The 24,144-nt window shown below is 45.3% G+C and overlaps 1 protein-coding gene across 7 annotated transcripts; it reads left to right on the plus strand.

Annotated features, from left to right (window-relative positions):
- The first annotated feature begins 976 nt into the window (after window positions 1-976).
- Window positions 977-22,665, plus strand: Zfp667 (zinc finger protein 667). Of its 7 annotated transcripts, XM_006540154.3 has the most exons (7): window positions 1,097-1,436; window positions 2,652-2,752; window positions 3,838-3,948; window positions 4,140-4,219; window positions 5,318-5,444; window positions 8,631-8,723; window positions 19,370-22,458. In XM_006540154.3, exons 4-7 carry the CDS (start codon window positions 4,187-4,189, stop codon window positions 20,944-20,946), a joined length of 1,830 nt encoding a protein of 609 aa, XP_006540217.1. In that variant the 5' UTR covers window positions 1,097-1,436; window positions 2,652-2,752; window positions 3,838-3,948; window positions 4,140-4,186; the 3' UTR covers window positions 20,947-22,458. The 7 variants fall into 7 exon arrangements, with proteins under 7 accessions (XP_006540219.1, XP_017177821.1, XP_006540217.1 ...); XM_006540156.4 differs by lacking the exons at window positions 1,097-1,436; window positions 3,838-3,948 and adding an exon at window positions 977-1,041; XM_006540153.4 differs by lacking the exon at window positions 3,838-3,948.
- The last annotated feature ends 1,479 nt before the right edge of the window (window positions 22,666-24,144 follow it).

Consider the following 24,144-nt stretch of genomic DNA (forward strand, 5'->3'; position numbering starts at 1 on the left):
TCATAGTTTCTCCTGGATAGATGGAGGTTTTGAAAGACTTGTGAGAATCTGAGTCACACTTCTTCTTTGGAGCCTCCCACCCTGTACCCCCATTCTTGGACTGGGGCTCTCTCAGTCTCTTGGTTTCCCCTTTAGAGAAATGATGTGTAGAACTTAACCTCTGTGCTTCCCTCCTACTTCCTATTTCTGGGGCCTCAGGTAAGGTCCAATGTGCTTGGAACCTCAGTTTTCCCATCGGTGAAATGAAATGCTGTGTTTGCTCAGTAGTGCCGTTGTTTCCCACATGACCATTCAGATGTCACAGTTGACGCTCATCACTGTCTTGACTGAAGATCTAAATGAGTCACTTCCCTTTCTCTAGGCACTTATATTTATACGCAGGTTGGGTATACTGAATTGTGCAGCTGACAGCATTTCACTTGTGCACACACCAATGACTGTGTTCTTGCTAAGGGATGCCATAACAGGGTCTGGTGTCTAGTCTACCCTTATCCTGGTGATTGCTGTGCGACCCGAGAGTCATTCCTTGTCCTTCACTGAGCCTAGGGTTTCCTCAAGTATTACCCCTATTCTCTTTCTACTTGGTGAGATGTAAAGTGACTCCGGAAGTGGCTTGAATGGAGTTATAATTTGATAAGGTAGGACCAGAAATCATTAGGGTTGCTCAAGAGGTTTAGGGCAGGCCTTTCCCCTTTACGTGAGATTTATACTGAGTTCCTAGAAAATTTCAGGTTTATAGTTTGGGAGGGAGTACGGCCTTATAAGTGTTGAATTGTGCTGTGGAGAGTCTTCAATCAGACTCCAAGGTGGAACGCTCCTCTTCTCACGTGCCCATCGTTTCCCCCATGGCTTTCTAAACAGCCACAGAAGAAACTCTGTCCTCTCCTCTGAGGGTCACAAGGTCTCCAGACAGGCGACAACGAGGATGGAAACACCCTTTTGGGCGTGGATATCCTTAGTCTCTTGCCAAAGCCTGAGGTTGGCGGTACAAGCTCGCGGTTGCGCACGGCGTAAGGCGCGTGGAAGCCCAGTGAGTCCGAGGTGTGGAACGCTAGGAGAAGCATCCCGGAAAGGACGCATGCTGAATGGACTCTAACGGGAGCTTGGCCGAACCCCTTAGAAAAGCGCTTAGCGTAGGAGGGCGCACACGGGTCGGCAGAATAGCCAACCAAATTATTGAGGGCGTGGCCTCGCGCTGTCTCCGGGGTTCTGCGACTGCAGCGTCTAGTTGCGTGTCAGGGGGCGTGGCTCCGCGCTCCGGGGGAAGCCCTGGGGGCGGGGCCGCACTGGCCTGCGTCCTTCTGGAGGGGCGGGGGGACCGGGGAGAGGCCCTGAAGGGATCCCTGGGGGTCTGGGAGGCGAGTGCGCAGGCGCGGGAGCTCTGTTGCTAGCAGTTCTGTGGCAGCTGTGAGACGGAGGACGCAGCAGGGAGACAGGTGAGGGGGTCTGGTGACTGCGAGCCTTCCTTCAGTGGGAATGATTGATAGCGTGTGTGTGTGTGTGTGTGTGTGTGTGTGTGTGTGTGTGTGTGTGTGTGTGTGACAGAGAGACAGAGAGAGACAGAGACCTGTTTGCGTGGGTCGCTCTGGTGATCTGAGTTGATTCGGGTGCACGCCTGAAGCTTCGTGTATGCTTGGCGTATATTGTTTGTTGTGGGGTGAACACAGTATGAGAATCCTTCAGGAGACTCCACGTGTGTATATGTGTGTGCGCGAGAGAAGAGAAGTGGAAGGGGGGCGCGGGAGAAGGGAAGTGGGAGGGGGGAAGGGAGAGGGAGAGACCGACTAGGCCTGTGAGCCCCAAGAAACAGGTGCGAATACCACCAACTGCGTGATGTGACCAGTGTGCCCTGTGTAAAGGAAGACACTACAAGGGGCCGCTAGTGGATGTAGGAACAGAGTTCTGAGCATCTCGGTTGTACTTGTGTGTGAGTGTGATAGACTGATGGAGCTGTTTATCATAGTCTGAGGGCACTCGGCCTGTGGGGCCCAGGGACAGGTGACTGTACAGGTCCTAGTGGGAAAGGAGGCCACCGCAGGCTAGAGGGGCCCAAGGGTGTGGGCACACAGTTCTGAGTATCTCTATGTCACTAGCTGTGCTGGTGTGAGAGTGTTGGCGGGTGTGTTTGTGTGTGTGTGAGAGAGAGAGGCTGATGAAGTTATTTATCAAAGTCTAGAGATACAGTGAGCCATCAGATGACAATGGCTTTGTGAGTGTGTGCCAGTGTGTGATTGATCGTGCCTCATCTCATTTGTTACCGTGGCAACGGGCTCCTCTAGAGGAGGAGATGTGATGGCCTAGTCTGGGAAACTGAACCTGTTAAGGATGAGACTTTTCCTTCTGTACAAAGGGATAAATGGCGCTCATCAGAGTGTTGATGGAAAGGCTAAACGGACTGTGAAATAATACAGGTGAAATGCCTTGTACAATGCCTGGGACATACTGAGTGCGGTGTAGAGTCTGGCCTTTGTTGTAGTGCTGACGGTGGAGGTTTGCTGTTGTGTTGTTGGCCTGTGTACAGGTAGGGTTGTAGTGGTGAATTCCAAAGGAGTTTTAGTGTCTACATTTGGAATTTGGCCGTCTTTCACCTCTAGCAGAGGTTCTGGATTGAGCAGTGGTGCACACACCCTCCAGACTCCTTTTATCCCTAGGCAAGCAACCTGGCTTCTTGGTGTCTGCCCAAGAATGGTCCTGCGGGAAAGTTGCATCCTACCCTGACCTGTGGAACCTGTTGGGTGTCTTCCTTATCAAGGTAGCTTGAAGGCTTCAGTAGAGGAGTGGTGGGGAGTGGGAAGGGCCTCAGGCCAGACACCTTTAATGCTAGCACACAGTAGCCCATGGGAGACAGAGGAAGGTGAGTCTCTGTGAAGTCAAGTCTAGCCTGGTTTACAAATAGATTTCCACGACAGGGCTACACAGGCACTGCTCTTAAATTCAGAATGGAGACTCCTGTGGACACATGGGTAAAGAGGTTTCCTTAGTCCCTACTGGCTGCACTTTGTCCACATTTTTTTGGAGATAGCTGCCTAATGACTGACTCTAGTACACCATTTGCTTTCTCCACAGTCACCAAAGCCATTTTTATGCCGTGTAGCCACCTCCAAATTTTGTTAAGTAGAAAGTCTGATTAGTCTCTCTCCTGCTCAGTTCCTCTCACCTTTCCCCCAGTTATATCTTATCACAGAAACTGCTCACTGTCACCTTCCTGATCTGGTTCCACAAGCCTTCCTCACCTCACTCTGTCTTAGCACACAGCCATTTTTTTTCTTTTGCCAGAGGGTGGGGGTGGGAGGGGGAGATGGGGGGTAGTGGGGTAGGATGTCCAAGTGTGAGGGAGGTTTCTCTGTATAGTCCTAGCTGGGATTAAGGGCACGTTCCACCCCCATCCCAACCCCTCCCACTTCTGGCTACACACAGCCTTCTTATATCTCTCTACACATCAAGTCCGGGCTTCATTAGCACAGGGCCTTGGCTGTACCTGGAAAAGTGTCTTCCCTGTACCCTGTGGCTCACATTCAGATGTCAGCTTATGGCTACCTTCTTAGAGAGGTAACCGTAACTCCTGCACCCCTCTCTGGTCCGCTATACGGCCCTTGTTTTACCTCTTAGGGTATGCATGTGCCCCCCATGCCCAGTTTATGTTATGTTGGATGTGGAAACCTGGGGCTTAGTGCATGCCAGGCCATCTCACTCTGTCAACTGAGCTACATGCCCGGCTCAGCACGTGCTTCTTGTCACTCAGCTTCTCTGGGTTTGTAGCTCTGGGAGGAGTGAAGGAAATAGTAAGGATTCCTGCTCTTGACCCCAAATCACTACGTGCCCTGTGGATTGGTTCAGGTGCCTTGTCCCCACCGGAACAAACAGTGCCTGGGAACAGCAACTTTCCTGCTTTGACTCTCATTACGGTACCTGTCACCTGCAGTCACCTGCCATAAGATGGGTGGCCAGGTAGGTGTCTGTACTCTCTTCCTTAGTGTCCTGGCCAGGAGCTCATAGGAACAGACAATGTTGTGTGATTCTCTTCTTGCCCCTTCCTGACTCTAATGATGGGGGGGGGGGGCTTATTTCAGGCACCTTGGCCTGGCACAGGTGACTGGGGACATCAGGGCCACTGAGCTTCCTCATCTCTTTTCTGCTAGCACTCTGCCTCAGTCTGAATGTGGACCATCAGCAGCGGGAGGAAAGGATGCCTGCAGTCCGCGGGAAATCAAAATCCAAGGTAAGTGGTGACTGTAACCCTGGCTCATTCTGGTCCCGCACAGTCACCCCCTCCCCCCCCCGCCCCCCCCCTGCCCCCCCCGCCCCCCCCCCCCGCAACCATTTTCATGGGAGTAATACCAATAGCCAACCCAGAGCGAGGCCTAGGTACTCTATATAAGTTTTCCTGGAGCTAAGGAAGATGGCAGTGGCTCATCAGATAAAGGCACCACCACCAAGCCTGGCCACTTGAGGTTGGTTCTCAAGACTTACATTGTGGTAGGAGAGAATGTCAAACTGTCTCCTGACATCCATCTCGCACCATGGCACATCCCTCTCCACGCACACACACAAATAAGTAGATAAATGTAAAACAAAAAGTCAGAAAAAAAGAAATAAAGGCCAGGTTCAATAATATCCACCTGTAATAATATCCACCTGTAATAAATCCCACTGCCCCTGGAGCTCCAGACTGAGCGAGAGACCCTGGCTCAGAAAACAAGGTGGAGAACAGCTGACCGACCCCGGCTCTCCATCTGCCTGGTATGTGTGCACCCTTACACATGCACACGCCCAAATGAACGTGTACATCTGTCTATCCTCCACCCCGTACACATCATCTTCCTGTGTTGTGATGAACCACTGGTAACCGGATTAAAGAACAGATTTCAATTTGGAAGGAGCCGGACGGTACGATTGAATGCCAGCTCCATTATTTAGTAGCTATGTGAAACTGGAATAATTTACCTCACCTCTCTAGGTCCTAGTTTCCTCATTTGTAGTATTACTATGATCCTCTTGGCAATGCCTTACTACTACTAAGGGTGATTACTGAGTGAAGCAGTATAGTTAGGTACTTAGAGAAAAAAATGCCTTGACTATAAAAACCAGTAAGTCCAAATTGCTGTTTTTTTTAAAGCAGCATAATCTTTAATAACAGTTTCATTATTTTATTACGTTATTATGTTATATGCTATTAAATTTATTTAATACCTCTGCTCTTTTGGTCTGTTAACCCCTGTCATGATATGTCGCCTGTAGTCACCATTTTTCTCCAGCCCTGCAGAAAGCACTTTTGAAGCTCCTGGTTGAATAGACTCGTAATTTTCTTTCATTTCAGGCACCAGTGACTTTTGGGGACTTAGCCATCTACTTCTCCCAGGAGGAATGGGAATGGCTGAGTCCCATGCAGAAAGATTTGTACGAGGATGTCATGTTGGAGAACTATCACAATCTAGTCTCAGTTGGTAAGGTGTCGCGGCCCACACTTCCCTGTCTCAGTTGGTAAGGTTTCATGGCCCACACTTCCCACCCCAGCCCCACCCAGCCCCAGTCAGTAATCCAGAACCAATCTGTGAAGGGCATGAGTTGTTAGGGTCTTTTCAGGAAAATGGAAGTTGTGTGCATTCTTTTAAAAGTGTGTGTGTCTGTGTCTGTGTCTGTGTCTGTGTCTGTTTCTGAATCACACAGTTGGTTGGTTTTTTACTGTAGTCACAGAGTTAGACATCAGTTACCACGGAACCTTTTTCATTACTCTCCAATGAAACCTGGTAGTCAAGAGCAATTCATTTCCCATGTCTGTATATCCTGTGAGAGTGGGCAATCCCTAGCTGTCATTCTGTCTCTTTGGATTTGCTAATCTGAGCCTTGTATACAAATGGAGTCATAACTGTATGGCCTTTTCTCATTTAGTATAATGTTTTGAGGCTCACAACTGATGTTGCACATATCAGTACTTTATTCTGATGTATTATTGAATCATTACATTGTATGGCTAGAGTTCATCTCGTTTATCTTTCATTAACCAATGGGTGTTTATGTTGCTCTACTTTTAATGAATTACTGCTGTGAGCTTTCATGAATAGGTTTTGGGGCATATGTTTTTATTTCCCTTGGTTATAAATGGAATGGGTGAGTCATATGGAAACTGCACTTTTTTTTTTTTTTTTTTTTTTTTTTTTGGTTTTTCGAGACAGGGTTTCTCTGTGTAGCCCTAGCTGTCCTGGAACTCACTTTGTAGACCAGGCTGGCCTCGAACTCAGAAATCTGCCTGCCCCTGCCTCCCGAGTGCTGGGATTAAAGGCATGCGCCACCACACCCAGCGAAACTGCACATTTTTTATGATTTATATATTTTATGTATATGAGCGTTTTGCCTGGATGTATGTATGAACACCGTGTACACACCTGGTACCTATGGAGGCCAGAAGAAAGCATCAGATCCCCTGGAACCATAGTCACCGGCAGTTGTAGGTCACCATGTATGTGCTAGGGAGCAAACCCAGGTCCTCTGCATAACAGCCATTGTTCTTAACCTCTGAGCCATCTCTCCAGCCCCCCTTGCCATGGAATTTTTATCATTTGTTGCTTTGAAAGAATTTACTATAAGGAGTTGACAGTATTAAAAGGTGAACTTGAACATTGATTTATTATAGAGGTGTAACAGGGATGCAGCTACCACCTCGAAGGCTGTGGGGAGAAAAGGAAGAGTTGATAGCATTTTAGGGCTGAAAGGAAGAGCCTTGCAAAGCTAGAATTCGGATTTCTGAAAGAGAAGGGGGGGTGCTGTCTGGTTTGCTTATATGAGTTCTGAATAAGGGATTCAAAGAAAACTGGAAACTGAAATAGAACCCCAACTGGCAAAACTGGCAAAACTGGCAAAACTGGCAAAACTGGCAAAGGGCACATTTGATTGCAGAGCTTGAGGCCATGCAAAGTCTAATTCTCTGACTTCGTAAATCCTCAATGGATCCAATTGCTATTTTCTTCCTCTGTGTGTGTGTGTGTGTGTGTGTGTGTGTGTGTGTATGTGTAACAGTTATAGATATTTTAACATATAGCAATGCATATACTACTTGCTTTTTCATACATGTGCTTTTTTGGCCTCAGAACCTTGAGTGGAGGTCTAACATCCCAGTGGATCATAGAATGAGGATGATTTAGAGCTGAAAGGTGATAGCATAAGACCTCGTGCCAGAAGCACCTGGCCCTATGTTCAGAAAAATAATTTATTTTGTAGAGTTAAACAACTCTACTGTATATAATTTAGCTTTCATCATCTCTATATGAAAAATTAAAACCAACTCTCACACTTAACCATTCAAGCCCAGAATAGTCTGATATCAGAGCAGAAGGTTACCCCAATACACAAAAAGCTCTTACTTGAATATCAGGCTGACATTGCAATTCTGACTATCTGCCTGGGTCAGTATCAGATCCACAGATTAGGGGCTCAGTGTCACAAGACTATCCTTACCTCAAATTCTGACTTCGTTAGGGTTTTCCTGCTGTGAACAGACACTGTGACCAAGGTAACTCTGATAAAGAACAACATTTCATTGGAGCTGGCTTACAAGCTCAGAGGTTCAGTCCACTATCATCAAGGCAGGAGCAGGAGCATGACAGCATCCACACAGGCATGGCACAGGAGGAGCTGAGAGTTCTACATCTTCATCTGAAGGCCTCTGGGAGAAGAGTGTCCTCAGGCAGCTAGGAAGAGGGTCTCAAAGCTCACATCCACAGTGATCCACTTCCTCCAACAAGGTCACACCTCCTAATAGTGCCACTCCCTAAGTGCCAACCACCACAGATACCATTCACAAGTCCAGGCCTCTGGAGTTCCCACCTAACTGTAGGTTGGAGGTTCCTACAAATTGCCCTCTCCCAGGTTTGATAGAACTCAGGTATGGGCTTTAAGTTTTCTGGTTCAGCATAAAAGATGCTGTAGAAACTGCAGATGAAGAGATGAGTCAGGAGAAATTGCAAGGAAGAGTGCAGAGTCTCCATGCCCACTCTATCATGCTTTCTGAACTCTTCCTTTGGGTTTATAAAGGCTTCATTGTATGGGTTTGGTTGATCAGTCAGGAATTGATTTGATTCCCCAGCCCTCTTGTGAAGTTAGGGGACAGGATAGAGGCCAAAGTTATAATCACTGTTGATTTCTCTAGCTGATTCTGAGGAGCTCATGTGCACGCACTATCTCATTAGCATATAGGAAAGACACCACTTTGGAGGGTCAAAGTTTTTAGAAGCTGAGTGCCTGGTGTCATGAATCTACATTTCTTAGAAATAACTATGTTCTCAGGGCAGTGGTGGCACATGCCTTTGATCCCAGTACTCAGAAGGCAGAGGCAGGCAGATCTCTGAGTTTGAGGCTAGCCTGGTCTACAAAGCGAGTTCCAGGACAGTAAGGGCTACACAGTGAAACCCTGTCTTGAAACTTCACACTCCTTCAAAAAATAGAAAAAAAAAATCACCATGTCTACACTTATTCCTACCATCCTCCCGTTCTGCAGCTGCCCCTCACATTGTATCCCCACGTTCACAGTGTATTCTCACTGTGATGACAAACCCACATTTTATTAACACAGGACTTGGCTCTGATTTCAGTGGTGCCCACTTAATGATTGGTTCCTGTATTTGTCCCATGTGTAGGTCTTGCCTGCCGGAGGCCAAATATCATCGCCTTGTTGGAGAAAGGGAAAGCACCATGGGTGATAGAGCCATCAAGAAGGCGCTGGGGTCCTGGTGAGTGACTGAGAACCAAGGTCTACGTCTTGTCATTCAAGCTGCGAATGACAGCCAAAGTACCGCATACACTGGGCTATTGGTCACAGCAGAAATTTGTCATACACAACCCTAAGAGCTGGAAACTCTAAGAGGAGGACTCTAGCAGATATAGTATCTAATGATGAGCCAGGCTTATAGATGTTGCGTTGCCTTTTTCCTGTGTTGTCATAGGATAGGAGGGTAAGGGAACACTTCAACCCCCCCCCCCCAAACCTGATTGAGTCCCGAGGGCCCTCACCATGCAGCCTAGTACTCCTTGAAATAGTTATAATAGTCAGATATCTCCTGTGGTTGATGGAGTTCTTTACTGGCTGTTCTGGGGACTTCCTGGAAGAGGTTCCTATGGTCTTCTCCCAGCAGCCAATAAGTTCATGATTCATAGGCAGTTGCCATGGGAGTGCTCCCTCTCCCTCCTCCTCCCCCTCCAATCGTCTCTTCTTATCTCTTACTCTCATTTTAAAAGAAACTTCTCTGCAGGTTTGTTTGTTTGTTTGTTTTTAAAACCCCTTCTTCCCGTTAATTTCCCAAATCACTCTTGGATACCTTGAACCATTTCCTATCTAACACTCTTCTTCGTGCCTCAAGGCCTGATCCTGTTCTCTCAACCCTTCCTCCCATTAAACATAAGTTCACAGTGGCTGATTAAGTGCCAGAGCTTCTTTTCCTGAAACAACCGTACCTGCCCTGTGTTTGTTTTGCACAATCAGGAGGGGGTGTCCTCTTTGAAGTGTTGCTTGAGGGCTCCCCACTACACATGGAAAAGCTTCAGGCCTGTGCAAAGAGGTCAGGTCACAGTGTGAGTCCTTAGGGTGAGAATAACAAATGTCCATTTAGTCTCTACTTGGTGGTGTTGTGGGGGGTCTGCTTAAATCCAACATGAACTCAAACACTAGTCAATGTGGATGACAAAAATGTATTGTAATCAAGCTGCCACTGATCCATCAGGGCCACAGAACAGGCTCAGGCGCTGAACTACTACTCTGAAGAGAAATTGCACAGCATATTTAAAGGACAAAACCATAAAGAGAGGGGGAACTGGCTGGGCTGTAGCATTGTCTAATCATACTTTGACAGAAGGGGTTTGTAGAAAGAATCTCTTATAAGCACTCACCCCATGTCAATAAAAAAGCTGAGGCAGGAAATAGGTGGGACACTGGCAGGAAGGCAGAGGATTCTGGGAAATAGTAAGAGTATAAGATAAGTGGGGGGAGCTCTGCGATATGAGACGGGAGACAGAACAAGGAGATAGAGGTAAACTAGCAGGTATCGGAACTTGGAGAGACACTGAGGGAGATGCTGAGGAGATGAGAAGGAAGAAGCTGGCCAGGACTGAAGGAGAGGTAACTAACCAAGTGGCACACATAGAATAGATTAAATAGTTAAATAAGTTAAGAGCTAGTCAGGGAATGAGCCAAAGCTTATAGCCTAGGCATTTAATAATGACTAATTAGTCTTAGAGTTGTCATTCCAGGAGACAGGGCCGGGAAAGGGAAACTTGGAATTTAAAAATGATTTCTATAGGGGTTGAGCAAGGGAGTTTTCACCGAACAGGTTAGGAGTAGCTTTGTGGTCCTGGGAACATGAACTTAGCTTGACCCTGCCAGCAAAAAGGAAACATTGTCCTTGAGATGTCTGGACCCAGACAACTGTTTCCTCATAAAAAAAAAAGCTGTTCAGCTGGGAAATCTCCAGCTCCTCTAGGGCCTGGGACCTTGACTTTGGTTTTTCCTATTAAATGGAGTCTGAAAACGAAATGGTAGTACTTAGAGTAGATTTATTTTGCTTGTTCCCAACAGTGTCAGGAATGCTTTGAGATACAGGTTCCTCCTGGCAATGCTATAGTGGGAGAATTGGGTCGCATTAGGTGAATGGGGCACTGCCATCCTGAGAGGCTCAGTGACTTGGTGGACCCAAAGTTGAAACTCAGCCTGCCTTTGTATCTTTGTATCCCCTCTAGCACCCCATGACTTTGTTTTCTCACTTCCGATCAGAAGAGGTATCAGCTGATCGATGGCGCTCACACTTGCATGACTTTGTCATTCCTTAAGAGGTGTTCATAGCTTCTCTAACTCCTCCTCCTCCTCCTCCTCCTCCTCCTCCTCCTCCTCCTCCTCCTCCTCCTTCTTCTTCTTCTTCTTCTTCTTCCTTCTTCTTCTTCCTTCTTCCTTCTTCTTCCTTCTTCCTTCTTCCTTCTTCCTTCTTCTTCCTTTTTTTCGAGACAGGGTTTCTCTGTAGCCCTGGCTGTCCTGGAACTCACTCTGTAGACCAGGCTAGCCTCAAACTCAGAAATCCGCCTTCCTCTGCCTCCCAAGTGCTGGGATTAAAGGCATGCGCCACCATACCCGGCTTCTCTAACTGTTCTTTTTGGCTCCCTTTCAGTTACTCGTTCCCTATGTGGATAAATTGTCCCAGTTAAACATTGTTTAGCTTTTTTAAACATTGTGTAGCTTTTAGTGACTGTGAGCTTCTAAGAGTATGTGTTTGTCACTGACAAATACTGCGTAAAAGAGAGAGGGTTATTTTGGTTTTTGGCTTCAGAGGGTTCATTTCAGGGTTGACTGGATCCATTGTGCTTAGGCCCAAGGTGGTGAAAATTGCTTTGCGACAGGATGGCTCAACTGTATAGTAGCCAGGAAGCAGAGATGACAGGAGAGGGCTGGAGACAAGGTGTTATCTTTTTAAGGCCTATCTCCAGTGACCTGCTTCTGCCATCTAGGCCCAACTTCTTGCTTTGCACCACCTCTCAATACTGCCAGCCTGTTAGGAATCCATCAAGATACTAATCTACCAATGAAAGCAGATTAACTCTCATTGTTTAATCCCCTGATAGTGATTCAACTTACAAGCCAAGGGCCAAGTCCTCAATACATGAACTGTTCTGGGGACATTTTCATGTTCAAATCCCAGATAGTTAAGTATACAAAGAAGCCAAAGCAGTACCAACCTGCCAGGCAAGGTATGCCCACTAGTGTAATGTTACCGTGAAGGTTTATGAAGTAACCAACCACTCTGATTGGATCTGAGTCCTGCTCCACAAGGGGAAATTCATGCCTCATATTACACTCTTGCTCAAAATCCCATGACTCAAAAGTCACAGGCCCTGGGGAAGGGGGACAGCTACTACTACTATTTATTTTGTTTTAAAAAGAAAAGATGTTGCTCGGGGTGGTGCACGCCTTTAGTCCTGGCACTTAGGAGACAGAGGCAGGTGGATCTCTGTGAGTGCAAGACCAGCCTGGTGAGTTCAGACCAACCAGAGTTACGTGTGAAACTCTGTCTCAAGAAAACCAGAAAACAAACAAACAACAACAATAAAAATAGAACAAAACTAAAAGCAAAAAAATGTTTTTCTCATTCTATCCTGAAGCATATTTTATTTATTTCTTGTTTTCTGTTTGGTTATAGGAAAGTTGGTCTTTTTAAAAACTTCTTTTTTTTCCATTCTCTCCTCTGTGTGTGTGTGTGTGTGTGTGTGTGTGTGTGTATGTGTGTGTCACACACACATGTGCATGCATTGAGCATGTGTATGTGTGCATGTTTGCATGTGGGCACAGTGTGTAGGTGCATTTGGTGATCTGAGGTTGGTGTCAGGAACCATCCTCCATCAGTCTTCCATCTTTCTCACTGAGGCAGAGTCTGTCAGTCAAACCTAGAGCTCCACAGTTAGTCTTGCTAGCCAGCCTGCCCTGGGTATCCTGTCTACAAACCTGAGGCTGGAATTAGGCCACCAAGACAACTTTATATATATGCATATAGTATATTATATCTGAAGGGACTCTAGCCAGCCTGAGCATGGCAAACATGAATCCAACAGGCTTTGCCCTTCTCCCCCATTCCCTCTGCCTTGCTAAAAACCAGCTTACAAGATCCATTTCCTTATTTGGCCACTTCATCCTCCTGAGTCTGACTACCAAAGTCCAGCTATCAGAACTCCTCTATGGCTCACCTAATGCACATAGCAATTAAATTTGAACACCTCACCCTAACACAGGATTTTCCCTTTTACCTTAATAAACTGTCATTTGCCTATAGACCACATCTGTTTCCTCTCTATCCAGATACAGTCCTTTGTCCCTCTGGGACAAATACCTGTTCCCTTCCCCTTCGCCCTAGTCCTCCTGTCTGTCTCTTATTTCCTGCTTTTTGTCCCTCTGGCAAATAAGTCTCCTTTGTGCTGAGAACTTGCTCGGGAGGTGTTTTGTACCTTCAACAGTTCCTGCAGTTTAGCCTTCCCAATCCCCCACCCCCACGCCCTTGTATGTCCCCTTTTGCTTTTTGTTTGTTTTGTTTGTTGTAAACCACTGAGGGTTTTTTTTTTTAGTGTCGCCCGCTAGAATACTGACTGATCTTGTTGGCTTGAACTTGGGCAGGAGACGGTTAGTAGTGTCCGGCTTAAAGTGAGCCTTAGCTACTGGGACCCCCCTCAGCTGAGACTCTAGAGAGGAGATGATGCAAGGGGCTTATTTCCTAGTGGGCTGGGGTTATCCTGCACCCAGAACAGAGGCGACCCCTTCTCTTTCTTTCATACGCTTTTTATACAATTTTTGAGGGCAGATTATAGCAACAGCAACTAGGCACATAATGATTGGTGGTTCTGGTGACCTTGACATTAATTGGCTGGGCAGGGAAGGGGACTCAGGGACCTTCCCTAAGGCCCCGTGGGAAGTTCAAGTGAGGGCTCTCTCAGTTGCAGTGAATTCATGAGTGTAGGGAACACACTCCTCTCTGTCCTGACTCTTAACATTCAACCCCCTTCTCCACCGTGTTTCAGTCTTCTCTCTTAATTACCTTTCTGTCAATTGTGGTAAAATACGCTGATAAAAGCAACTTAAGGGAGAGAGGTGTCTTAGTCACTGTTCTGTTACTGCGAAGAGACACTATAATCAAGGCAGCTTTATAAAAGAAAGCATTTAATTGGAGGTTTGTTTACAGTTTTAGAGGGTTAGTTCATGATCATCATGGTAGAAAGCAAACAGGCATGGTACTGGAGCAGTAGCTGAGAGCTTTACCATCCTGATCTGTAGACACCAGGGGAGGGGTAGAGGGAGAGAGACAGACAGACAGACAGACACACACACACATGAAGAGAGAGAGAGAGAGAGAGAGAGAGAGAGAGAGAGAGAGAGAGAGAGACTGAGAGACTGAGATTAGGCGCCTGGTGTATGCTTTGGAAATTTCAAAGCTGGCTCCTCCTCCAACAAAGCCACACCTACCCCAACAAGGCCATGCCTCCTATTCCCATTTCATTAACTGTTGTTTAAGCATTAAACACAAAAGGGCAGCTGTGACTGTCAAGTTATATTGTGTTCACCCAACATTCTTTTTACATAGTCCAGGACCTCTGCCTATGTAATAGAGTCACCCCCTGTAATCCAACACTGTTCTGGGGAGAGGTGTGTAAGAGATTGGTATTGGCTCAGGCCCCCCAAGACCAAGTTCTCAGCACAAAGATTTATTTGCCCAGAGGGACAAAGGGGAGGGAATAAGGAACAAAGACAGGGAGTTAGAGGATAAGGGAGAAGGGGAAGGGAACAAGGAATAGGGGTGTGTGTGTGTGGGGGGGGGTATTTGAAACCAGAGGGACAAAGGACTGCCTCTGGATAGAGAGGAGACAGCCATTGCACATAGGGAAATGATGGTTTATAAAGGTAAAATGGAAACCCTGTGTTAGGATGAGGTGTTTAATTAGATAGGTTAATTAGGTGAGGCAAAGGGGGCTTTTGATTGCTAGACTTCAATAGTTGATAGCTAGACCCTGATAGTCTCAGGAAGAGGATGTGGCCAAATAAGAGACTAGACCTTGCGGCCCAGATTTAGGAATGTAGTCTAAGGGTTTTTAGCAAGGCAGATGGAATGGGGGACAAGGGCAAGGCCTATCAGAGCCATTGTTTGCAAGCTAGCTAGAGTCTCTTCAAGGTAGACAAACATCTGCTCACCCCAGACAGGGAACCAATCACAGACCAACTCAAGGGTGTCACCAGAGTCCAACTTGATGAACCAATGGGTTTTATGGGAGTTACTTAACAGGAGTGTGGGTGAGGGGTTACTTACAGGAGCAGAAATGACTGAAAGACAGCTGCATCACCCAGGCCTACCCCAGCATGAGTGACAGCCTGCAGAAACTGGGAACCTGGAACATACCATGTATCCTGCCGGCAGCTCACCAGGTTGGAGTGTGTTCTTTCCAAGTGACTCTGATCTAAGCCTCCTCCAGGCTGCTCAGCTGGTGTCTGTTTCTTCCAGGCAGCTGGTTTGGTTTCAGTGTTCTTTGCCGCTCAGCTTCCTTTGTCTGAGAGGACCTTTCGACTTTTATTATTTACTCTCGCAGGGAGGGGGCCTGGTGAATCTGATCTGATTCAGGGACTTCCTGATGGTATCTTGAGGTATTTATCTTTTTACCCAAAGAGGTTCCAAACAGAGTGGAATGTTTCAATCTTGGAGGACACTGCTACACAACAGCACAAGAAACAGCTCACAAAGGCTGTATAACCGGAGCATTCTGTACAACTTGCCTCGTCTGTCTAACAGGCTGGGGAGTAACTCTGCAGGCAGCTCAGAGAGTCTGAGCCTCTTTTGTTTGAGAATGTCTTTCAGGAACCATTACTGACTGCTTGCATATGTTCAGGGAGAGAGAAGCCTAACGTATTTGTTCAGTTTCAGGGACTTCCAAAAACCTTTGATGTTTACTTTCCGATCTTAGCAAGCTTCTCTGCAGGATAATATGATTTTTATCTCTTCTTAGAATATCCTGTGCCTTAATGAGTTTCCTTGAATGGTGGACTGTCATCCTACGTCTTAATCATCTCCGCCTTTACAACATAACTATTTTATCCACCTGCTTTCCTACACCCTGCGTCTAAATGAGCTTCATTCCAAGATGGATGGTTTTAATCCTAGAGGAGAGCGCTATGCAACACCCAACAATGGGAGGGTCTTCCCTCATTCATCCTAATCAGAATAAAGCTTCACAAACCCAGGGGCGTGTCTCTCAGGTATCCAGCTGGCAAGCCCAGGGACGTGTCTCTCGGGTATCCAGCTGGCAAGCCCAGGGGCGTGTCTCTCAGGTATCCAGCTGGCAAGCCCAGGGGCGTGTCTCTCAAGTACCCAGCTGGCAAGCCCAGGGGCGTGTCTCTCAGGTATCCAGCTGGCAAGCCCAGGGGCGTGTCTCTCAGGTATCCAGCTGGCAAGCCCAGGGGCGTGTCTCTCGGGTATCCAGCTGGCAATCGAGATAATTGAAGACACTTTGAATAGTCTTGTTCTTTTTATTCATAATGACCCAACATCAATAATAAACCAAAAAAGCTTCAGTTCTCAGGTGTTTGAACATCAGAATTAACAGATGGAGGAGATAGTATGGACCAGAAATTTTGTATTTATTATTTATAGTTCTCAGAAAATTCCTGTCAGGTAGCAATTGTATCCATTTCATTCAAAATTTTAAAAAATTACATGGTGGGACTGGAGAGATGGCTGGGCTGGAGAGATGGCTGGGCTGTTAAGAGCACTAGCTGTTTTTTCAGAGGTTCTGAGTTCAATTCCCAATAATCACTTGGTGTCTCATAACCATCTGTAAAGGGATCTAATGCCCTCTTCTGTGTGTCTGAAGACAGCTACAGTGTACTCACATACATAAAATAAATCTTTTTTAAAACATTACATTGTGCACACACATACACGTACACCACAGTGCAGATTTGGAGATGAAAGGACAACTTGAAGGTTGTCCTGTACCTTGATCCAGTAGATCAAATCCAGGTCAAGCTTGGTGGCAAATGCTTTAGCCCACTGAGCTGTCTGGTCAGCCCAATCCCATCCAATTTAAAGACCATGACGGGGCATGGAAAGACAGTCAGCAATCAAGACTCTTGCAGAGCGCTCGTGGTGTTACCATCGCCCATGCAGGGCCTTGCTTTAATATTCTTTAATAATTTGGTATGACCCAAATGCTACAGTATGTGCTCACTATTTCTACAGTGAGATGGTCTGCTTGCCTTTTTAATGGAACATATTCACTGGAAGGTTTGCTGTTGGCACAGGACACACCAAGACCAAGCTCTCAGCACAAAGGAGATTGATTTGCCCCAGAGGGACAGAGGGCAGGGAATCAGAGACAACAAGCAGGAGACAGGATAAGGGAGAAGAGGAAGGGAACAAGGAATCGGGAGAAAGAGTATTTGTCCCAAAGGGACAAAGGACTGCCTCTGGATAGAGAGGAGACAGATGTGGCCCACAGGCAAATGGCAGTTTATAAAGGTAAAGGGGGGAACCCCCATTTTAGGATGAGATGTTTAATTTGTTTAAAAAGATTTATTTATTATTATATCTAAGTACACTATAGCTGTTTTCAGACACACCAGAAGAAGACATCAGATCTCATTACGGATGGTTGTAAGCCACCATGTGGTTGCTGGGATTTGAACTCAGGACCTTCGGAAGAGCAGCCCGTGCTCTTAACCACTGAGCCATCTCTCCAGCCCCAGATGTTTAATTTTAATTGTGCATGTTAATTAGGTGAGCCAAAGGCGGCTTTTGATTGCTGCACTTCAATACTTTGATACCTGGACTGTGGTAGTCAGTCTCAGGAGGAGGGATTGGCCAAATAAGGGAATAATCCTTGGTGGGTAGCTTTAGGAATATAATCTAAGGGTTTACAGGGGAGAGGGAACGAGAGAAGGGCTTCTATTAGAGCCATGTTTGCCATACTCAGGCTGGCTATAGCCCTTCTTCACACTTAGCTATATACCTATTTTATACTCACATAACATACCCCTTATCATACCAGCCACATTTTAGGTACCCAGTCAGTACATGTGACTAGTTGCTACTGTATTGAATAGCACAGTTCTCTGTTTATTGTGCCTCAATAAATTAAGGTCTATAATCAATATGCTATATAAGTACTTTATTATTTGAAAAAAGAATTCTCTTAAAGGTACTTTTTTTCCTTTAATTTTGAGACAATTTCTTATTATATTGGCTTGCATATATGCATATGTGCTGAGCTGTCTTTGAATTCAGGATCTCCCTGACTTAGCCTCCTGATTGCCTGGAATTCAGACATGACATCACTGTTATCAGCACAAGTAATTATTTTCAGCCATTTCAGACTAATATGTCCTACTCCAATTTGATCACTAAATAATAGATTCATTCTTTTTAGCTTAATGTATTACTCTGCTTTCTTGGAGGGTTCCCCCCCCCTCTCTCTCTTTGGTTTTTCGAGACAGGGTTTCTCTGTATAGCCCTGGCTGTCCTGGAACTCACTTTGTAGACCAGGCTGGCCTCGAACTCAGAAATCCGCCTGCCTCTGCCTCCCGAGTGCTGGGATTAAAGGCATGCACTACCACACCCGGCTGTTTCTCTTAAATTTAAAGTTTTTATAGTTTTACATGTCCACTCAATCCTAATTGTTAGTATATTTGTGGTTTTCAGTATTTGGTATTCAAGAATATGCTTTTAGTATTTATAGCTTTATAGAGACACTCACTTACTTTGAAAGTATTGTTCAGCCAGGCGATGGTGGTGCACGCCTTTAGTCCTCGTGCTTGTGAGGCAGAGGCCAGTGGATCTCTGTGAGTCTGAGGCCAGCCTGGTCTACAGAGCAAGTTCTAGGACAGCCAAGGCTGTGCAGAGAAACCCTGTCTCGAAAAACAAAAACAGAACAAACAAATAAAAACAAAAGAAGAGAAAGAAATATAGTGAACTCATTCTTTAAAAAGAAAAGAGTATAATCCATTTTCCTATTAATTTACAAAGTTTGATGTCTCAATAATCCAGTTTTAGATGATTTTTATAACACAGGTATATTTCTTTTACCCATTTACAGTTAATTTCCTTTTTTTTTTCTTTCCTTTTTTGTTTTTTCGAGACAGGTTACAGTTCATTTCTATTTCCACTATTAGTCCCAGTAACCATGTAACATTTCTGTGTAAATATTCCCTTTTGGGAACGTTTCATATGGTAAATTACATTTAACTGATGAACAGTCTGGAGCTAAATGTGGCATATGAGATAAACTATATCACATATATAAAAACTTGGTTTATTCACTTTCAAACTTCAGACATTCCTGAATTCCTGTTGCTGTGATTAAACTCCCAGGAAAAAGGCAACTTAAGGGAGAAAGGATGTTCATAATCCCAGGCTGCTCCATCACTGAGGGAGTTAAAGCAGCAGGAACGTGCAGCAGTCGGGCACTTTATCCACAGTCAAGAGTAGGGAGAGGAACTCATGCATGCATTGCTCAGCTAGCTTCCTGCTCAAGCCTAGAGAATGGCACCACCCACAATAGTAATAATTAATAATTCATTCTTCTTCTTATTATTATTCACTCTGGAACCCCAAGCTCAGGGATTAGTGCTGCCCAATTGAGGTAGTTAAGATATCCTCAGAGGCCCTCCCTTCTTCTAGGTGATTCTGTATTTTGTCACACCAATGATTAAAAATAATCATCAGAAGACCTTAATATAGCAATGGGAACTATGGTAAGACACATTGTTCTCGTTAACATTGGGTTGTTATAATCACTAATTATAATGACTCCTTTTTTTATTATCCGAGCTTCATTTCTTCACTACTAATCCTAACTTCTTGGTGTTTTTCAGAATCAGGGTCTAAGTATGAGACCAAGAAGTTACCACCAAATTCATGTCACAAATCTGGGCCAAGCATCTGTGAGAAACCAACTTCTTCACAACAAAAGGTTCCCACAGAGAAGGCAAAACATAACAAGAGTTCAGTCCCAAGCAAATCCAAGAAGGAACATTCAGGCAAGAAATCTTTAAAGTGTAATCTTTGTGGGAAAACCTTTTTTCGAAGCTTATCTCTTAAACTTCATCAAGACTTTCACACTGGAGAGAGGTCTTATGAATGCAGTACTTGTAGACACGTTTTCAGGCAGATCTTATCCCTCATTCTTCATCAGCGGGTTCACAATTGGAATAAAAGCTATGAATGTGATAAGTGTGGGGACATTTTTAATAAAAAGTTAACTCTTATGATACATAGAAGAATTCATAATGGAAAGGAAAGTTTTCACCATGAGAAGGCCTCAGATTCATGCCCCTCCCTCAGTCTACACCGTAATAATCACACTACTGACAGCGTTCACCAGTGCAGGAAGTGTGGGAAAGTCTTCAGTCGGATGTCATCCCTTTTACTTCATAAGAGGAGTCACAACAGAAAGAAAATACAAAAATACAATAAATACAAAAGAGGCTTCAAAAAGCAGCCAGTCCTTGTACATAAAAGAGTTTGTATTGGAAAGAAAACTCATGAAAGTAAGAAGGCCTTAATTCAGAGTGCCAGGCAGAAAACTTGCCAGTCGGAAAACCCTTTTATGTGTGGGAAATGCGGGAAGTCCTTTAGTAGGATCTCAGCCTTAATGCTCCATCAGAGAATTCACACTTCAGGGAATCCCTACAAATGTGATAAATGTCAGAAAGACTTTGGACGGCTCTCCACCCTTATTCTGCACCTAAGAATTCATAGTGGGGAGAAGCAGTTTAAGTGCAGCAAGTGTGAGAAGGTGTGTAGTCGCCTTTCATCCTTTATTCAGCACCAGAAAATTCATAAAAGGAAAAAGAAACTCATTGCATGCAAGGAATGTGGAAAGATGTTTGGTGGGATGAAAAATCTTAAAGTGCATCTCAACATCCATTCGGAAGAGAAACCTTTCAAGTGCAATAAATGTAGTAAAGTGTTTGGCCGCCAGTCATTTCTTAGTGAACATCAGAGAATTCATACCGGAGAGAAGCCCTATCAGTGTGAAGAATGTGGGAAAGCATTCAGCCACCGAATATCTCTTACGCGGCATAAGAGAATTCACAGTGAGGACAGACCTTATGAATGTGATCTGTGTGGGAAAGCCTTCAGCCAGAGTGCTCATCTTGCGCAGCATGAAAGAATTCACACTGGAGAGAAGCCTTACGCATGCAAAATCTGTAAGAAGTCCTTCGCTCAGCGCATTTCCCTCATTCTCCATGAGAGAAGCCATACTGGGGAGAGACCCTATGAGTGTAATGAATGTGGGAAGGCTTTCAGTAGTGGTTCCGACCTTATCCGACATCAGAGAAGTCACTCTTCAGAGAAACCATATGAATGTAGCAAATGTGGTAAGGCTTATAGTCGGAGCTCATCGCTGATTCGACATCAGAGTATACATTCGGAGGAAACACCCTAAAGCTGTCGCTATATCTGCAAAATCTAAAAAGGATTTCAGAGACATGGGAAGTGAGCGTAAGTGTTCTTGACCTTATGATGATGTATGTCCCAGAAACTCATCGTAAGTTGTAACGTTTGAGACAAAATATATATTTACTATACCTGACCTACCAAATGTGACCATTTAGCAGCACAGCGCAATGTGGAGTCCCAGTTGTTCATTCTCCTGACCCTGTGGCTTCCTGGAAGCTGTGGCCTGATCCTGCTGCCCAGCATCGTGAGAGTTATCATCCTGCTTATCATCAGCCTAGGGAAAGATCACACTTAGACCCAATTCAATTCCTAGTTGAATAGATATTGCCTCTGTACCATTATAATGCTGAAAAATCACAAATCCGCAATCATTCGTTGGAGGGAGTGCACTATCTGCCAACAAAATGTTTTGTGTCTGCGGGGCCATGTTATGATACTCTCCCTTTGAAAGCCAAAAAACCAAAGCAGTCGGTAGATTCTGAAGTGAAGGTCTGAAAGCAGCTGAGGTATGCTCAGAATTTTGGATCAGGGTTTGTGAGTGAAGGGGTTTTTCGGTTGGCATTTCATTTCTAGTACAGCATTCAGGACATATTATTGGATGCATACAATGAGATGGAACTGGAGCTAGAGTCCACTTTTCTGGTGGAGCTTTGAGCCTGAGTTGAGGTCCCAGGAGAACAGAGTGTTAAGTCTAACAGGCAGACCAGACCAAGCAGGGTGCCTCTTTCTCCTTCAGAGCTTTGTTGGGGTGAGGACGAAGAGTGAGTCTTTAGGGTGCTAGAAATAGTAGTTACAGTGGTCACACTGCCTCCATGGTTGTGAAGATACACTGCGAACATTTAGTAAGACAGGCTGGGGGCTTGGGCAGGAGATACTGAAGAATGAGAAACTTGAGAGCAGGGAGAAGCTATTTTTTACTTTTTTTACTTGGAAATAAATCCTCTATATTTATATAAGTAAACAGTGTTTTCATGCAGTACGGCTATTTGCTCTGAAAGTTACTCTTGAGATATGTGTTTGGGTTTTTATGGTCTGGATATTTGTGCCATCGCAAACCTCACATGTTGAAGCCCTAATCCTTCAATGTGATGATATTTTCAAATGAGATTAATGGAGTTGTGGTGCAGATGGGCCTTTTTGATATGTTTATTGATCAGAGACCTTGTCTCCTGTCCCATGTGAGGACACAGGCGGGCCATCTGCAAACCAAGAAAAGATCCTACCAGAACCTGACCAGTTTGCTACGCTCACCTTGGACTTCCAGCTTATGGAGGAACTGTGAGAACCTAATTTCTCTTAAGTCAGCTCGTCTGTGATGCTGTGTTATAGCAGCTCAAGCTGATTGGTTCATGGAAGACCTCCTAGGTTAAGGTACTGGCTGCTTTCCTTTGATCCATCCAATACGTTCAATGTATCTTTTTTTTTTTGGTCCCCTTTTCCAGCATCTGTAAGCTGTATAAAAAATAAAGTCTGTGTTCTTTTGTGTGATTAGATTATATACAAAGAGGTTCTTTTACATGTTCTCTTCTGCACGTGCCGTTTAAGAGAACATCTGTTTCTTGTTAAGAAAAGCTTATAGTATTTGTTTACATTGTTAAGAAAAGTTTATAGGGGTTCTAATTTTGAGCACAAACATTGGGATTTGAATAGGAAATGTCCACCACCACAGGCTCACCATTCCCAGCTGGTAGGAGGCTCCAGGTGAGGCCCAACTGGAGGTGTCCCTACCCGAGAGGCAGTCGAACAGGGACTTGAGGGGCACCTGGAAGAGAGTGGGGGACAAAGAAACACAAAGAACGGACAGCAAGTCAGGAGTCCCTGGTCAAGCTGACAAATTTTTGTTTTTCCCACACAGGTTATATACTTGTAGGAGCAGGAAGGGGGTGGAGGGGCGTCGCTTTGTCTCTGGCTAATGCACCTATTCCCAGGAACAGGATATTGACTGGGTAAACAGTTCAGCAGAAAGATCAGAACAGTAAGGGTTATTAGGCACCTGTCCACAAGATTTATAGCTATTTGTTCTCCACTGACTTCAGGATCTATGTCTATTTGTACTCAGCTGGGCTAGTACTTTACTACAGAGGCCAAGACTTTGTAAGTAAGCACTTATGGCTGACAAGGCAGTTAACATTCAAACAGGGTCGCTCCCAACATGGAGGAGCTGTCATAATGTGCATGAGGTATCCTTGGGTACTATGTCTTGTCCCACCCTCTCCTTTAGAACCTTCCTTTATTTCCTTTTTAAAGATTTATTTATTTATTATATGTAAGCTGTTTTCAGACACTCCAGAAAAGGGCATCCGATAGTTGTGAGCCACCATGTGGTCTCTGGGATTTGAACTCAGGACCTCCGGAAGAGCAGTCAGTGTTCTTAACCACTGAGGCAACTCTCCAGCTCTCACTCCAGCCCCGCTAGCTCCAGCCCCACTTGCTGTAGCTGTCTTCAGACACCCCAGAAGAGGGGCCTCAGATCTCATTACAGATGGTTGTGAGCCACCATGTGGTTGCTGGGATTTGAAGTCAGGACCTTTGGAAGCAGTCAGTGCTCGTAACCACTGAGCCATCTCTCCAGCCCCTAAAACTTTCCTTTAAAGAGTTAAATGTTTTATCTTATTTGTGTGAGTATATCAAGCAGATGCAGGGACTTGTAGCCAAACAGTAGGCAGAGCTCAGGGAACACTATAGAAAAGGGGAGGATGGATTGTAGGAGCCAGAGGGGTGGAGGGCATGGCCCAAAGATACCAACTAAGCAGGAATCAGGGGCTCACAGAGCCTGCATGGGCCTAGTCTTACTGCTTCTTGCTTTGCTGTGTTTGGGTGAGATCCCTGAGAGGCCTATTCTTTTCTGAAGGGAAATGGAGGAATAGTGGCTCTGGGGAGCTGAGTGTGTGGGAGGGTGGGGGGGTACAGGACTGAGAGGAGTAGAGGGAGTGGAAGCTGGTGTCAGCATGTATGAGAGAAAAATAAGTAAAAAGAAAAAAGTTTAAAATTATATATATATGCCTGTGTGTATGTATGCGCACCACTCATAAGCCTGGTGCTCAGATGCCAGAGAGGCCATCAGATTCCCTGGAACTGGAGTTATGGTTGTGAGTCACCGTGTGGGTGCTGGGAACTGAACCTCTGCAATAATAAGTGCTCTCAACTGCTGAGCCATTCCTCCACCCCTCTGCCCCTTTAAGCC

This window comes from Mus musculus, chromosome 7 (assembly GCF_000001635.26).
Source record: "Mus musculus strain C57BL/6J chromosome 7, GRCm38.p6 C57BL/6J".
NCBI lineage: Eukaryota > Metazoa > Chordata > Mammalia > Rodentia > Muridae > Mus > Mus musculus.

What these genes read in the sequence shown, in the direction of transcription:
- Zfp667 (XM_006540156.4), top strand. Translation starts at nt 4,187, where the DNA reads ATGCCTGCAGTCCGCGGGAAATCAAAATCCAAG. An exon ending in GCGGGAAATCAAAATCCAAG is followed by an intron (nt 4,220 to 5,317) that starts GTAAGTGGTGAC and finishes CTTTCATTTCAG; the next exon opens with GCACCAGTGACTTTTGGGGA. An exon ending in TCACAATCTAGTCTCAGTTG is followed by an intron (nt 5,445 to 8,630) that starts GTAAGGTGTCGC and finishes TCCCATGTGTAG; the next exon opens with GTCTTGCCTGCCGGAGGCCA.